This window comes from Copadichromis virginalis, linkage group LG4, assembly GCF_057382275.1.
Source record: "Copadichromis virginalis isolate Kocher_CV1m ecotype Utaka linkage group LG4, C_Virginalis_male_GT1.1, whole genome shotgun sequence".
Classification (NCBI taxonomy): Eukaryota; Metazoa; Chordata; class Actinopteri; order Cichliformes; family Cichlidae; genus Copadichromis; species Copadichromis virginalis.
Window position 1 is genome coordinate 34,670,794 of NC_140621.1, and position 16,944 is coordinate 34,687,737.

The window sequence follows — 16,944 nt, forward strand, 5'->3', positions numbered from 1 at the left end:
ATTTACAAATTGATGAATATGTATATGTTATTATTTAGATTTTTTAAACAATTTTGTTTATAGTATATTAATGCATACATTTTATGAATATATTTTCTGGAAGGCACTAGAAAACATATATTACATATCAATGTCACGCATTCTTATACGTGTATATGTGTATAATATAATTTCCTCAGGGATTAAGAAAGTATTGCACTTACTGCTCTTGCACTTCTGATTAGATGCAAACTGTATTTCGTTACACTGTATTTATACATGTGTAATGACAGTAAAGTATAATCCTGAATCCTATTTTGATTCTGATGTGTATATATTATATCCTCCTGTTTCTAAATGAAGAATAGAACCGAAAATATCCTAAAGAGAGATTGGTTAATACAAAGTAGATTTTCACATTTGAAAAGCACAAAACTTCAGAACAAATGTTTAATTGTGTAAATATATTCACAAAAATCTGCTCAGTCAAACTTTTTATTCTTTGTTCCAAAATGTTTGTGAAAAGATGTTTCTGAGATTTTTCTTTTTTAAAAAACAAAATGTAAATGTGCTACCAAAGCCCTACTTTTTAATTTTTTCTTTGTGGGTTTTTTAATATAATCTTTTGATAACAATAGAAGTTAACACACGCTTTGACGGCTGAGACTGAAAGTTCCTGGTTTGCACATGAACGCGTCACGATACGATGCGCGCTTCCTTTAAACATCAAGCCCCGCCCATTTGTGATGAGCCGCGTCATCACAAATCTCAAACAAACATGGCGCCGCGCTGCTCCTGCACGGCTCTGCTGGCAGTTTCCCTGACGGTTTTGGCGCTTTTAGCGGGACTTTTGGCGCCACACTCGGCTGTGAGGTGGCCCGCGGTGTCTCTGGCGGTCGCTGCCGCGCTGCTGCCGCTGTGGGGCCGCAGCCTACGGCGGCGGGACGACGGGACCTCCCGGCGGGTCTGTGTGCTGGTGCTGGGGGACATCGGGCGCAGTCCTCGGATGCAGTATCACGCTTTATCCCTGAGTAAACACGGGTACCATGTGACCTTCGTGGGGTTTTCAGGTGAGACTGAAGCTTCCTGTGACACATTGATTCACCTGTTTCCCACCTGCCGCTGAGATCAAACAGTCAGCTTCTTTCACTTCTCGTACCGACATGTTCAGGTAGGTACCGATACCAGCGTATCCTCGTACCAGTATGAGGACAGAGAGACAGTGGGGAGGTGGGTTTAAGGTGGAGGTGAGACTACATCAGGGATCGACCCTGAGCCCACTCTGGTCAGCAGACAGATGGGGGTAGGCAGGAGTCCCTGTGGCGACACTGTGATTTGTAGTGTGAGTAGTGAGCAGGTGGAGGTATGATCTGGAGAGAAGAAGAATGAAAATTGGTACAATCCAGACAGAATAGACGTGAGTGAGAGAGACATGTTGACAGGTGGACATGTGAGGAGAGAAGCCAGTGCAGGTGGATGAGTTTAAATACCTGGGGTCAATCATCCATACAATGCACAAGAGGAGGTGAAGAAGAACGTGCAGGCAGGGCGGCGTGGGTGGAGACAAGGATTAGAAATGAGTCCATCAGAGGGACATCTCAGAGTCAGAGAGGCTGAGGTGTGCAGAGGAGGGAGCGTACATATACTGGATATACACAGGAGGAGAAGAGGACGACCTCTGAGGATATTTCTGGATGTAGTGAAGGAGGGCTGGAGTGACAGAGGAGGTCCATACCTCCTAATGTTTGGAGGTTTGGGGGAAACAAACACTGAAGCGTCTACATCCTGTTGGAGCTGTATAGTGAGGTGGTTCACTGTGCGAGTTTATTTGTTCCTGAAACATGTGCTGCAACTTCTACACCTCCATCAATACTGCAGCGCTCTGCCTGTAGGATTTATAAGGAGTGGTATTTTAAAGAAGCAGCGTTTACATGTCGTTACTCGTAAAAGTTCCAAATCAAAAATCTAAAGAAAAGAATATTTGATCCAAGTATAAAACTGGTGCTTTCAGCAGGTTGAGATAAATCAAACTTTAGATAAAGAAAAAGACGTGACTGTAAAGTATATGCAGAAAAAAAAGTGACCACAGACAGAAAACACCTCAAAGCAGGTCGCTGTAAGTGATCCGAGATGGAGCCGATCCTCTTTGTAAGGGTGGTGTTTGAAAGAAGTAATATCACGTACTCTATTAAAATTACTAAAACGTAAACTCGGTGCAGCACATCCCGGTTAACTGAGCCGGGTTCATTTCAGCTGTGCGTTATAAACATGACCTGATAGAAAAGAAATACCTTTTGTTTCTACAGCACTGAAAACCAAAAGAGTTTCAGACAAACAGTCGGTTGTTCTGAGAAACAAAAAACGAAATGTGAGCTTTGGACTAAAAACAATCAGGAAGTCGTTTCATCGTGCCTGAAAAATTCCCGTGTCGGCTGTGAAAGTGAAGAATTTGTGCTGTGATTGTTTTTCAGAAACCAAACCTCATCAAGACGTGCTGAGCGAGGAGAAAATCACCATAGTGCCCATCGCAGAGCTGAAAGGTGTCCGAGGTACATTTACATCTGCGCTTAAACAACAAACAGGATGTGATTCTTTACTGTTTGTTTTTTAATGAACCCGTTTCCTGTTTCGCAGTCGGACCGAAAGTGGTCTCGTATGTGACGAAGGTGACGATTCAGTCCCTGCAGCTGCTCCGTGTCCTGCTGACGATGGAGCTGCAGGCGCATGTTCTGATGCAGGTGTGTTACCTGTGACTCTCACAGGGGGAACAATAACTCACGTACAGATGTAAACATCACACTGGTTCATCCATTCTTCTTTTTTATTTGTTTAAATTAAGACAAAAATCCTCATTTTGACTCAAAAACATTTATTTTGAGAGTTAAATGAACTCTAGAGGAACGATAAAGAACTCTGCTATAAATACTTCACTCTGTTAACATCAACGACTGCCTTTGTTTCCCAGAATCCTCCTGGGCTGCCCAGCATCGCAGTGACCTGGTTCGTGTGTTTGCTGCGTGGCAGCAGATTCATCATCGACTGGCACAACTACGGCTACACCATCATGGCGCTGAGCCACGGCCCGGCGCATCCCATAGTCCGACTGGCAAAGTGGTGAGTACCGCTGAGAGGCTGAAGGTGGCGCTCTGCGGTGTCCTGATCCTCAGGACTGTGATTAAAAATACTTAATGTTAAATCCTGATCCGAGGTGTTTCTGTCTCTGTCGTCTCTGACGGGCGCTTTCGTTCTCGTCTTTCAGGTACGAGCGCTTCTTTGGCCCTCTGGCGTCTCACAACTTGTGCGTCACCAACGCCATGAAGGTCGACTTGCAGAAAAACTGGGGCATCAAGTATGACTTTCTCTTTCTATTATCTGCATGGCTGTTTTTCATTCACTGACGAATGCTCGTGGCAGAAAATCTGAGAGATGTTTGAAATTGAAGATTCTCACAACACACCAATAAAAACATGCAGACGTGTCACTTTACAGTGAAGTTGATGAAGGAAAGAAAGACTGAAACAAAGGTCAGATGTCTCACTAGCGGCCTCTGGAGGCCGTGATGTGTATGACACCTGAGGAGACACTGAAGGAGCGGAGTTAAAAGGAGACGCTGCTCCAGGTCTGCGGACGATGTGTTCACATAACTCGTACCTGCTCGAAGTCTCTGCTCTGCTGTGGACGGTCCCGTGATCCGTCCTCTGTGAGGCTCCTGATGTTCACGTTTGTGTTTCACTGCAGGGCCGAGTTTTTAATGCAGTTAATAAAAACCAGTAAACTAACCGCAGTGACTCTGTTCTCACTCTGGATCGCAGCGCGACATTTTACTGTTTGACGTTTGCAGGGCGACGACTCTGTACGACCGGCCGGCCTCCATCTTCAGAGAGACTCCGCTGAAGCTGCAGCACGAGCTCTTCGTGAGGCTCGCCGCCGTCTATCCTCAGTTCAGACACGCGGGGTGAGTGATGACGCTGTTGGGGGGCAGTTCCTGTGAAACACTGTTGATCGCCCACAAAACAGGAAGTTTGTGTAATGTGTGCAATCGTAGAGCTGCAGAGTTTTACTGTCGGCTTTTCCTCGGTTGTTCAGTTTATTGTTATAGAAAAAAACACATCAGCTCTGTGTGCTCACCTACTCTCTCAGGTCTGAGGCGGAGAGGACCATCTTCTCAGTTCGTGACCCCGCTGACGGCACCGTGACCCTGAGGGCGGAGCGACCAGCGCTGCTGCTCAGCAGCACCAGCTGGACAGGTCTGAGGAAGAGACGCTTCCCCCCATTTAAGAACGAAAACCACGGCGAGCTTTTGGTGTTTTCTGATTGCAAACCGATTTTTTGTTTTGCGTTTGCTGTTCGAACATTTCTGCTGAAGTCGTTCATCTCAGGAGTTCAAAAAGTCTTGTTTTTAATTTCACAAGCTTTTACTTTCCTTCAGCGGCTCACACACAGGCAGCTTCACTGCAGGGTTTTTAATCACATTTCAATGATCAGGAAGAAACAGAAACAAAACAGAAGTTACTGCTTGGAGGTCGTGACCTCCGCTTCAGCGGCGTCCTCGGCCCGTTCAGGATTTACAGGAAAGGATTTTGGGAGCAACGGTTTCGCTTTAAGTCCTGCTGTGAATCTCGGTAAAGAGATCGTGATCTCAGTGCGGAAATAAATAAAGTTTTTTCGTGGAAAAGGGGAATTAAACTCCCGGTGTTCCTCATCATCGACGTAAACACGATGCGGGAATGTCGGGATGCGCGAGGACGCTCACTGAAGGTTTCTGGCTGCAGCTTCTATTGTAAACAGAATGTAAAATTTTCCAAATTCAGCCAGTTTCACTTTATTTTGCACCTTGTGTTTCATCTCTGGAAACACTGAATCACTGATTCAGGACATTTTTTCTCTGCAGAGGACGAAGATTTCTCCATCCTGCTGACGGCCCTCGAAGGTGAGACCTGCTGTTCCAGAAACGAAAGTTTAAATAATCCATGAAACGTGTTTCCTCACCTGTCGCCTGTTTGTTCCCACCAGAGTACGAAGGTTTCATTAGGGGAGGAGCTTCCTTACCACCTTTACTCTGCGTGATCACAGGTAGTCCAGCTCGCTGCTTACAGATTAGAAGATTTTCCTTTATTCAGAACATGTTTCCACTCTGTGTGTTTTTGTGCGTTTGTGCAGGTAAGGGTCCTCAGAAGGAACACTACATGAAGCTCATCGACTCCCTGCACCTGGAGCACGTGGAGATCTGCACCCCCTGGCTGGAGGCAGAAGATTACCCTCTGCTTTTAGGTATTTTAGTATTAATTTTGGTCTGTTCGACCAGTTTAGTCTCACTCGTGTTTGCGCACAAAGGTTCCTGCAGGTCGTTGGAGGAGTTTCCTTCTCTGTCGTCCAGGCTCAGCAGACCTGGGTGTTTGTCTCCACAAGTCGTCCAGCGGTCTGGATCTGCCCATGAAGGTGGTGGACATGTTCGGCTGCTGCCTCCCCGTCTGCGCCGTCCACTTCAACTGGTGAGCCGACCTCTTAACCTGCATTCTTTCTAGTGGCCAGGAGGGGGCGACTCCGCTGGTTGCAAAGTAAAATGCTCATCAGTGACCTCTGTAAATACTTCCCTCTCTGTGTTGATGTCCACCTATTTAAACTGGAGATGAGAATGTGCTTCCAGTAAGCTCATGAACGTGAATTAAACCTGACTCGGCTTTATTTTTATTCCTAGCTTGGATGAGCTGGTGAAGCACGAGGAGAACGGGCTGATCTTCAAAGACTCTGCAGAGCTCGCCGAGCAGCTGAAGGTGAGAGATGCCTGTAAACCAGTCACATGATCAGGAGAAAGATTCGGGCAGACCCTGATATGGACTCTAATATCTACCAACATTTATTCTTCTCTGAAAATACCGTACAACACGATTTAAGCATAGACTGTATATAAAAGATGGTTTTGTGGGTTCTGAAGCCTGAGTGGGAGTGAAGTGGCCACATCTGTGATGAGAGGGTGACACAGGCGGCTGTAGCAGCTAGATGTCCGTTAGGCTTCACCTCGGCTAACTGAACTGGACCTCTGGACCGTGTTTGTGCTGTTGGAGCTTTTTTTAATAACATCATGTGACCAAAAACATGGCTGCTGTGAGGTGACTGTACTAACAGACTGTCCAAGAAGCTGGAGCCACAGTTTTGGGGGTGAAATTCTAGGATTTTAATTGGATATTACAGATAAATAAGTTAATAGCTAATTATTTATATAGCATGGTAGCTAGCTAGCGTTAGCTGATACCTTAGCACTCCACCTTCTTTCTTCTATTCTCAAAAAAACAAACAAGGTGATCGACACGCTCTTTTGACTTCTTTCAAATAATGCTGAACGTTTATGATTCCAGACTCTCCTGTCAGACTTTCCCAGTTCAGACGGCAAACTGGGAACCTTCAGGAGGAACCTCCACTCCAGCAGGGGGCAGCGCTGGGATGACAACTGGGACCAGAACGTCCTGCCTCTAATCACTGCTCCGAGATAACCTTGGCTCTATTTAGAGAGCTAGACAGCGCTGCAGTTTTATAACCATTTTTTTTTATTCATGAAAGTCTCGCTTTGTAAGCCCTACTGGGCACGTGCAGTAGACATCACCATGGAAACAAGCCTTTTTTTTCCTTTTGTGCCTGGTGAGCACTTCATGGAATAAAGTAGGCCCAGCCTTTGAGTCCAGTATCCAGTGAATGCCTGGATGAGATGAGCACCAGTTACAGCAGAGTGAGAGCATAAAGGACAAAACTGTTTGTTTGGGGTGTTTTCTGATAAATGTACATTTAAAATTTAAATGGATCAGTGGGTGAAAAGACGAAGTCTTCTGAGGTCTTCTTTTTTTTATTCCTGGCGTTTTTCTTTCTTCACTTGAATGTATAAAGGAAGTTGTCATGACGATGAGGATGTACATTTGTAAATAAAATCTTTATCATGCTCCCCTCGTGTCATCTGCGCAGTTTGATGAGCTCTATAGCCGACTGTCTGTTATAAGGAAACACGTGGTTGACGGGTGCTGGGATCACTTCATGGCCGACTCCTTCAGCTTCTGCCAAAACAAACAAACAATGACTTCGTTCAAACCAACGTCCTGCACTGCGAAAATCCTGATCTCTATAAAATCATCTTCATAATTCCCCAAGCACACCTCAAAAACAACTATTATTATTTATTCCCACTGCAACCAGGAAGTATCCAGGATCAAATCTGGCCAGATTTGCAGTCTCGTTTTGTCGACACTGGAACGTCTGAGTGTTTCCTGTGAGCTGTCACCAGGTCCTTTTTGCTTCATGAATTTCATGAATTGTGGACACTGTGCACTAGGGCTGAACGATATATCGCATTTGCGATAATATCGCGACATGATCAAGTGCAATTTTCTAACCGCAAAGGCTGCGATTATACTCTGGACATGTCCAAATTCATGGGCTGCATCCTCCTGAGGCCGCATTTGTAGACCGATTACGTCACAGCGACGCGCCGAAGGCTGTCCAAATTACTACCATATCCCAGAATTCATAGCGCGGCCCAGCCAAACTCCAGTTTCCAGCAATGGCGGCCGCTACTAAGTTTTAAAATTACTCATACTAATCTTTCAGGGTCACAAAATAAACTTTTAACATATTTTCAGGCGAGAAAGTAGTTGTGTAAACATCAAATATCTGCTCGGTTTATCAAGATATCCCATATTTGCAAAAGTGCTTCGATGTTTTCAGAGGCGTCTGCTACCCACCAGCTCGACAGCTAGCCGGGAGCTCGAGGGTTACTGATGCGGCCGAGAACGGCACAACTCCCGGCACATCATTTTCAGATCACCGCGGAGTTTCGCTGCTCGGGTTAAACGTAATATATAAGTCACTTAGACAACCTAAAAATGTTATTGTTGGGCTTTTTTCAGTGTTTTGTTTGTTCGTGAGTAAATCGGTTTGGCTGAGATTAAAGTTATTAGATTAGATAAAATAAAACTTTATTAATCCCCCGGGTGGGTTCCTCCTTGGTTTTCACACAGCTGACTAAACGTCAAACAGAAAACTTATTAAACAGAAGTATGAGACAGTCGAGAATTTACACCAGTGTCTGGTTATATTTTAGATAGCAAGAAGCAGACGGCCGAGTTTATTAAACTCCACCGAGACAGCGGTGACGCTAATCAGAACTAGACCGTCCAATTTCACGCCTTTAAATTTTAAAGGCGTGTTTGTGTGTGTGTGTTTATACAATTGCTATTATGTTTGCACTTTATGTGTAATGTTACTGACTGCAGAGATCAGTAAGATGTGTGTATTTTTTATTTATTAGTTTTATTTATTTAATATTATTTTTTAATTGAATGACTGTCTAGTAGTTCACAGATGTCGAAAAACTGAGTGTGGTAAAGCCACTGATTTTGTTTATGTATATTTCTGCAATCTGCACATTGTACTGACTTTCATTTTAATGTTTACACCAGGGTTCCTTGTCAGCACTTTATGCTCAGATGTTTGTAAGCTAAAAATAAACTATTGTGTATGTTCAAATATACTGTTGTGATTGAAGAAGTTAAATAAAAATGTCAGTCATCAATTCATGCATCACCTCATGTCATCATAACAGAGGTCTGTCTTCCAGGAAAGAACAGTTTAAAATTAATGTAATATAGTATTGGCCATACTATATGATGTATTGCTTGTCTTTGTTTAATAATACAGAAGACAAAGACCTTAAAAAATAATCGCATATCGCATCGCAATATTGGGGCAAAAAATCGCAATTAGATTATTTTCCATAATCGTTCAGCCCTACTGTGCACAGCTGGTTAAAGAACTACTTACTACAGCAAACCACAGTATTTTTCCCCTTGTGTTATATGTTTACTGTTCATTTCAGGCAGAAAACGTGTTTTTGTGGGCGAGGCTGATGAAACTCAGACTCGAGCATGAGGTCGATCACGTGAGGTTAGCATGAGCCAAAGAGCCACAGCAGAACGTCAGGTTTAAGTAAACCAGACTCTGATCAGGTTTAAGTCTGAATTAATCTGAACCATCTTCACCACAGCCGCCGCCTCCTCCTCAGCGCTGTCTTACCAAGCTGCTGTTTAAAGCCGCCGTACGTCTCCAGGTTCCTTATCGTGGAGCAGATGAAGACCTGAGGGAGACCCTCGGCAGACGAACACCTCAGGACGATGGACAGCAGCTTCGCCAGACTTCCTGCGATGTCGGGGTCGTACACCACGTCTGCACCACGACAAACAACAGGAATCTGCTTTAACTCCAAATCTGAGAAAGCAGATTGTCAACAGCTCCACAAAATCCAGAACAGACTGAGGTGTGTGAATGTGTGTCCACACCATCTCCAAAAATCTGACCTGCGGCGATGATGACATCAGCTCCGATCTCCCTCAGCTCTTCCTCTGAGATTGCCGTCCAGTCCAGCTTCTCCACGCTGACCGCTGGGGTCGTCTGCTCGCTCAGCCCATTCAGCCGGACGTTGTCTCTGAGTTTCTGCAGCACTGTGGAGTGACAGTCGCTGAAGATGAATCGCTTTGGGCTGCACGACCGACAGACGGTGATACCTGTCAACCCCGCACCGCTGCCCAGCTCCAGCACCGTCCTGAAGGAGGAGGAGCAAATCTAAAAGCTGCAGAAGCTCCACCTGGAGGGCGACGACCTGCAGATCCTTCCGCTTACCTGCCTGTAAAGACCTGCTGATTCTCCAGAGCCCACTCTGCCAGGTAAAGAGCCGCCTCCCACGTCACCAGCCCGGTGGTCCCCTCTGAGATCAGAGCAATGTTCTCCATCAAGCTCACGGCGCCACCAGCAGGCTGCAGGACACAAACATCGCTGCACTTCAAATTAAGACTCCTGCAAGCAACAGCTGGCAAAAGTAGGGCCGGGCGATTCAGACCGAAAATCAGATCGTGATATTTTTATGGCACAAAACAAATAATTTGACATAAAGGTAACAGTGACACTGGGGGTTTTCTGTGTGCGGTACCAGCAGGTAGCTCTTGTAGCACTCCATGGTCTCCTCAGCGCCCACCACCTCAGCCAGAGCATCGTACAGCTCATCCAGGGGTTCACAGCCTGAAGCTTCCAGCTGTGGAGGAAGAAACCAGGAAGCACACAGCCGGGTTTGACTCTGTGATCGAGTACTTCAACATCTTTCTGCCCAGAGAAAAAAAAAGCTCAACTAATAATCTGAGAGTTAACCTCTCCTTACCCGTCTGATGAGCTGGGAGAGAAACAGCCTCCTGTATCTGACTGAAGGTGGAAACTTCCGGCACAGGGGATGAAGGCACGTCTGTAAAAACATGTGACTGTTCATTACACTGACGAAGCTGTTTTATGATTGCAGCACGATGGAGGAACACTCACCTGTTTCAGCACCTGAGAAATGAGCTCTGATGACCCGCTGCTCTGAAGGTCTTTTTCTACAAACTGTAAGCAGATAAAAAGTTCAACCTCTGTGTAAGTCACGTTTTAAGTTCAATTAAAGTCATCCATCCATCCATCCATCCATCCATCTTCATCCGCTTTGTCCGGGGCCGGGTCGCGGGGGCAGCAGCCTAAGCAAAGAGGCCCAGACCTCCCTCTCCCCAGCCACCTCCTCCAGCTTATCCGGGGGAACACCAAGGCGTTCCCAGGCCAGCCGAGAGATATAATCTCTCCAGCGTGTCCTGGGTCTGCCCCGGGGCCTCCTCCCGGTGGGACATGCCTGGAACACTTCACCCAGGAGGCGCCCAGGGGGCATCCTTGTCAGATGCCCGAACCACCTCAGCTGGCTCCTTTCGATGTGGAGCAGCAGCTGCTCTACTCTGAGCCCCTCCCGGATGGCCGAACTTCTCACCCTATCTCTAAGGGAGAGGCCAGCCAGCCTTCGGAGGAAGCTCATTTCTGCCGCTTGTATCCGCGATCTCGTTCTTTCGGTCACTACCCACAGCTCGTGGCCATAGGTGAGGGTAGGGACGTAGATCGACCGGTAAATTGAGAGCTTCGCTTTTACACTCAGCTCCCTCTTCACCACGACGGACCGGTGCAGCGTCCGCATTACTGCAGCTGCAGCCCCAATCCGTCTGTCGATCTCCGGCTCCCTTCTCCCATCACTCGCGAACAAGACCCCGAGATACTTGAACTCCTCCAATTGGGGCAGGAACTCATCCCCGACCCGGAGTGGGCACTCCACCCTTTTCCAGCTGAGAACCATGGCCTCAGATTTGGAGGTGCTGATCCTCATTCCCGCTGCTTCACACTCGGCTGCGAACCGTTCCAGTGCGAGCTGGAGGCCATCACCCGATGAAGCCAACAGAACCACATCATCTGCAAAAATCAGAGATGAGATTCTGAGGCCACCAAAGCGAAAGCCCTCTGCCACTTGGCTGCGCCTAGAAATCCTGTCCATAAAAATTATGAACAGAACCGGTGACAAAGGGCAGCCCTGACGGAGCCCATCACCCACCGGGAACGAGTCCGACTTATTGCCGGCAATGCGAACCAAGCTCTTGCAACGGTTGTATAGGGATCGAATGGCCCGTAGCAATGGGCCAGACACCCCATACTCCCGCAACACCTCCCACAGGACACCCCGAGAGACACGGTCGAATGCCTTCTCCAAGTCCACAAAACACATGTAGACTGGTTGGGCAAACTCCCATGCACCCTCAAGTATCCTGGAGAGGATAAAGAGCTGGTCCAGTGTTCCGCGACCAGGACGGAAACCGCATTGTTCCTCCTGTATCCGAGGTTCGACTAGCGGACGAACTCTCCTTTCCAGCACCCTGGCATAGACTTTCCCAGGGAGGCTGAAGGCTAAAGTCATTCACATTGCGCCAAATCACAACACTCGCCTCAAGGCGCTTATATTGTAAGCCATCCAGCCGGCCGAGTTCTTCTCGGTTCACCGCATGGACAGGACACGGGACTCGGGGAAGTCAAGGGGAGGCGGCGTGTGTTTAATGGTGAACAACAACTGGTGCAACAGTGCGAACGTTGTTCCTCTCACACGCTCCTGCACACCAAATCTGGAACTACTGTCCATCATGTGTCGTCCTTTTTATCTACCTCGGGAATTTACATCGGTCATTGTAAGTGCCGTTTATATTCCACCACAAGCGGACACGGTCACCGCCTTATGCGAGCTGCATGAGGCACTCACACAGCACCAGACACAACACCGGGACGCTGCGCTTATTGTGACGGGGGACTTTAATAGCGCCAACCTCAAACGCGCAGCGCCGAACTTTTATCAACACATCACCTGCCCCACCAGGGGTGAAAGGACACTGGACCACTGCTACACTACGGTCAAGGACGGCTACAAGGCACAATCCCGCCCCCCGTTTGGCAAATCTGATCACGCCGCCATCTTCCTCATGCCAAAATACAAACAAAGGCTAAAACAGGAAGTTCCGGTTCAGAGGAAGGTCGTGCGCTGGACGGATCAATCGGTGGCCGCGTTACAGGACGCACTCGATGACGCAGACTGGGGCATGTTCAGAAACAGCTCCGACGATGACGTCAACGTGTTTACGGAAGCGGTTGTGGGATTCATCGGGAAACTAGCGGATGATACCGTGGAGACAAAGACTATCACAACGTTTCCCAACCAGAAGCAGTGGGTGGATAAAACCATCCGCAACGCTCTGAGATCCCGCACCGCTGCCTACAACACGGGACTCATGACGGGGGACATGGACCCGTACAAAGCCGCGTCATATAACGTGCGGAGGGCGGTGAAAGAGGCGAAGCAGCGCTACGGGAGGAAACTAGAGTCACAACTCCAACAGAGTGACTCTAGGAGCCTGTGGCGGGGACTAAGGACAATAACGGACTATAAAGCACCAACAACCGGTATGACGAACGCGGCCGTGACTCTGGCAGACGAGCTGAACACTTTCTATGCTCGCTTCGAGGCTGCAGCTAAGGTCTCCAACAATGCTAGTGTTAGCGGCGCTAACGGCTGCAGACAGGAAGATACTGCCAGCACCGGAAACGTGCTCGTCATCTCCGAGCATGAAGTAAGGAGAGCCTTCAAGAGAGTGAACACCAGGAAAGCAGCAGGACCAGACGGCATCCCAGGTCGTATCCTAAGAGACTGCGCATACCAGCTAGCTCCTGTGTTCACTGAGATATTCAACATCTCTTTATCTCAGTCGGTGATCCCCACATGCTTCAAAGAGTCCATCATTGTTCCTGTCCCGAAGAAACCCCACCCTGCTTCTCTCAATGACTATCGCCCTGTAGCCCTCACCTCAGTAGTGATGAAGTGCTTTGAACGCCTGGTCAGAGACTTCATCATTTCTTCACTACCAGACACACTGGACCCACTACAGTTCGCTTACCGTCCAAATCGTTCCACAGACGATGCCATCTCTCATCTCCTCCACACATCACTCACTCACTTGGACACTAGAAGGGGGAATTATGTTAAAATGCTCTTCATAGACTACAGCTCTGCATTTAACACCATAATTCCCTCCACACTCACCACCAAGCTGGAGCATCTGGGACTCAGCTCATCTATGTGTCAGTGGATCTCCAACTTCCTAACTGGCAGACCACAGGCAGTAAGGATGGGCGGACATGTCTCAGCCTCCACCACTCTCAGCACTGGAGCCCCCCAGGGGTGTGTTCTGAGCCCCCTGCTGTACTCTTTGTACACATATGACTGTGTGGCCACTACCAGCTCCACCACCATCATCAAGTTTGCTGACGACACCGTCGTGGTGGGCCTGATCTCTGATAACAACGAGACGGCCTACCTGAAGGAGATTAGGAATCTGGAGAACTGGTGCCAGAGGAACAACCTCCTTCTAAACGTCAGTAAGACAAAGGAGCTGATAGTGGACTTCAGCACTAAGCAGGAGAGGAACTACCAGACCCCCGTCATCAACGAGTGCCCAGTGGAGAGAGTGGACAGCTTCAAATACCTCGGAGTTCACATCACGCAGGACCTGTCATGGTCCTGTCACATCAACACCGTGGTGAAAAAGGCCCGTCAGCGTCTCTACCACCTCAGACGCTTGAGAGACTTCCAACTGCCCTCCAAGGTGCTCAGGAACTTTTACTCGTGCACCATAGAGAGCATCCTGACGGGAAACATCTTAACCTGGTTCGGGAACAGCACCATGCAGGACAGACGAGCTCTACAGAGGGTTGTGCGGTCAGCTGAGCGCACCATCCGCTCCGAGCTCCCTGACCTGCACTCAATCTACAGCAGGCGGTGCTGGACCAAGGCCAGGAAGATCGTGAAGGACCTCAGCCATCCCAACAACAGACTGTTCTCTCTGCTGAGGTCAGGAAAGCGATTCCGCTCCCTGAAGACCAACACAGAGAGACTGAGGAGGAGCTTCTTCCCGCAGGCGATACGGTCTCTCAATCACACCACCACACAGTACTGACCCACACATATGGTTCTTACACACACACTGGACTTTCTGGACTTTGGTTTTGCACAACACTGGTCACTATATTCTTCATTTCCAGTTAATACTTGTACAGCTGCTGTTATTGTGTATATATTTATTTATATTTAGATTTCTTCATACATTCTTATATAGTTCTATATTGTGTATTTTGTTGTACAGTTATTTTATTTTCAACTTTAATTTATATATTTATCTTTATCTTATTCTTCCCAGTTAAATTTACCCTTCATTCTAATTTGTGTTGTACAGTTATTTCATTTTTAACCTTAATTTATATTTTATTCCTTCCTAGTTAAATTTACCCTTTTTAATTTTTCATATTTATTTCTTATCTTATTCATAGCCTTTTCCTTTTTTGTTCTCTTTAGGTCACGAGCAGTTGTCCAAGCATTTCACTACATATCGTACTGTGTATGACTGTGTACGTGACAAATAAAATTTGAATTTGAAAATTTGAATTTGATTTAAGGTAGACCCACCATAACCCCAACAATCAGACGACCCCTACGAGCAAGCACTGGGCGACAGTGGAAAGGAAAACATGTCCTTTAAGAGGAAGAAATCTCCGGCAGAAGCAGGCTCAGAGAGCCCGTGGCCAATTTGAAAACATAAAAACAAATTAAAAGAAAGAATAAAGATTATCTTTATGAACTGAGACCAAAATTATTCAGGGAGGTCCCTTGACTGATTACAAGCATTGCTTTACTCATGTTTCACAGGCAGAGGCTGCTTTGGTGCTAAAATGCGGAGATTTCTGAATGAAGTTCGGCCAGACTCGTACTCACAGTCCAGGGAAACGAAGGGAGCCGAGTCAGAGCGAAAAACGACACCTGGAACTCCCTTAAAACCTCTTTAACTGACCCCTGAACCGAGGACCGCTCTGAAAGCGCCATCTTACACGTGTATTTGTTTACTTCCTATTTACCCATAATCCTGCGCGACCCTCTCTCGCCAGAGCCTCTGGGTAGTGAAGTTTATCTGTAGGTTTGAGCATCGGCTGCCTTTTTTAAAGCTACAGAGAGCTAGTGCATGTGTTTAATACATACATACATACAGTCTTCTTTTTATTGTTATATATTTTATTAGTGGACATTTATTATTTAAATGTAAGGTTTTGTATTAATTAGAACTTAACTTCATTTTGAACCAGAGTGTGTTCTGGGGCTTTCCTTAACCTTTTTATACAGTTTCTGTTGCTCTCTGTGTGTTTTTCTTTTCCTTTTAGTTTGGAGGGTCTTCAGACATCAGCTGCTGGAGAGCTCTGATTATGGTCTCATCATATTTTATCTAAAAGGTTCAGGATTCAAGTCCAGCAAATATCTTTTTCTACTTTTAAGGTCAAAATTAAAAGTTGCCACTCCTGTGGCTCTCCTCTGCATCATGAGATCAAACCTCCAGATGACCCACTTCTCCAGCAGGTAGTCTTATGCTTTAAAGATCTTCTGTGTAAGTTTTCTGAATTAAAATCGTGTATACTTTTGTTTTAAGGAGGTTTTGTCCGTTTCGTTCGTGTGCATGTTTTGTAACCTCAGAGTAAATTTCTGATCCATCAGAGCTGCTGGAGAGCTCGGCTGGTTCTGTCTGTCAGTGGATTTAAACACTGAGGCTCAAGGTTCAAGTCCAGCTGCAGTTCTTATTGAATTTTATACCTGAATCCAGCAGCGTGTTGAAACCTCCCCTTTATGCCAGCTTCAGCAGCTCGGTGACATGAATAAAAGGTTACTGTGGTATAAATCAAAGGGCTGAGCCACACTCATGTTCATTTTGGAACCTGTGATATCTGCTGATATCTGTGAAGCTTCAGTCAGATCTGCTGCTGTGGCCTTGAATCCTGCCCGCTCACTAACGTCGCTTCGTCCAGAAGGTTTCTGATATTTCTTTCTCCTCGCGCTCTTTTCTTGCTGTGTCACTGCAGCCGGAGATAAAATCTCTTCAGTTGGACCAACTGTGCATTCACAGCAGCAGCTCCAGCACACTGAGCATTTACTGGTGAGTATGAGCTGATTATTTTAAAACATCAGTTTGATCATTTCACTTGGTTTTCTTAACAGAAAAGAAGAACCTAAGAGAAACTAACGATTTTGATTATTTGTGGATAATAAAGTTTTAAAGTTTTCGGTCCAGGTAAATTATAAATGTTGTTATAGTATTATAATATCTTCTTATTATTTTAAAAGGACCGCATGAAGACAGTGAATATAGAAAGTTTTTCATAGAGGAAATAACCGTATAAATTAATTAAAAAGGATTAGCAGAAACACAGTCCTTTATAACGCCGACACGAATTACTGTTTTCAAAATCAGAGGAGCGTCTTGTGGCCAATGCTGAAGCCTGTGAACGTGGTAAAATTCAATTTTGAAGCAAACGTAATAAATTCAGTGTAAACTGGAATTATGAGTAAGGAGAACTACATGTTGACTTTAAATGCTTATTTTATTGTTCTGGGATGTTTTGGGTTGAAACGTTTCCCCTTAAGGATCAATACCTTCATTCAGACATTACAATTCAGAAAATCCTGATCAAACTATTAGCATAAAACAACAAGGAATGTAAACTAATATAGTGACT

The 16,944-nt window shown here is 46.2% G+C and overlaps 2 protein-coding genes across 2 annotated transcripts; one reads left to right on the plus strand and one right to left on the minus strand.

Annotated features, from left to right (window-relative positions):
- Nucleotides 1-512: 512 nt before the first annotated feature.
- Nucleotides 513-6,914, plus strand: alg1 (ALG1 chitobiosyldiphosphodolichol beta-mannosyltransferase). The gene is made up of 13 exons (XM_085455066.1): nt 513-1,049; nt 2,451-2,528; nt 2,614-2,717; nt 2,945-3,093; nt 3,239-3,328; nt 3,821-3,934; nt 4,120-4,226; nt 4,871-4,909; nt 4,993-5,052; nt 5,140-5,250; nt 5,357-5,471; nt 5,678-5,753; nt 6,336-6,914. Exons 1-13 carry the CDS (start codon nt 686-688, stop codon nt 6,468-6,470), a joined length of 1,542 nt encoding a protein of 513 aa, XP_085311192.1. The 5' UTR covers nt 513-685; the 3' UTR covers nt 6,471-6,914.
- On the minus strand, nt 6,538-15,304 carry eef2kmt (eukaryotic elongation factor 2 lysine methyltransferase). Its single transcript, XM_085455068.1, has 8 exons — nt 15,161-15,304; nt 10,327-10,389; nt 10,172-10,252; nt 9,947-10,048; nt 9,640-9,773; nt 9,318-9,562; nt 9,037-9,186; nt 6,538-7,022 (listed from the first exon to the last, which is right to left on the minus strand). Exons 1-8 carry the CDS (start codon nt 15,266-15,268, stop codon nt 6,922-6,924), a joined length of 984 nt encoding a protein of 327 aa, XP_085311194.1. The 5' UTR covers nt 15,269-15,304; the 3' UTR covers nt 6,538-6,921.
- Nucleotides 15,305-16,944: the final 1,640 nt, after the last annotated feature.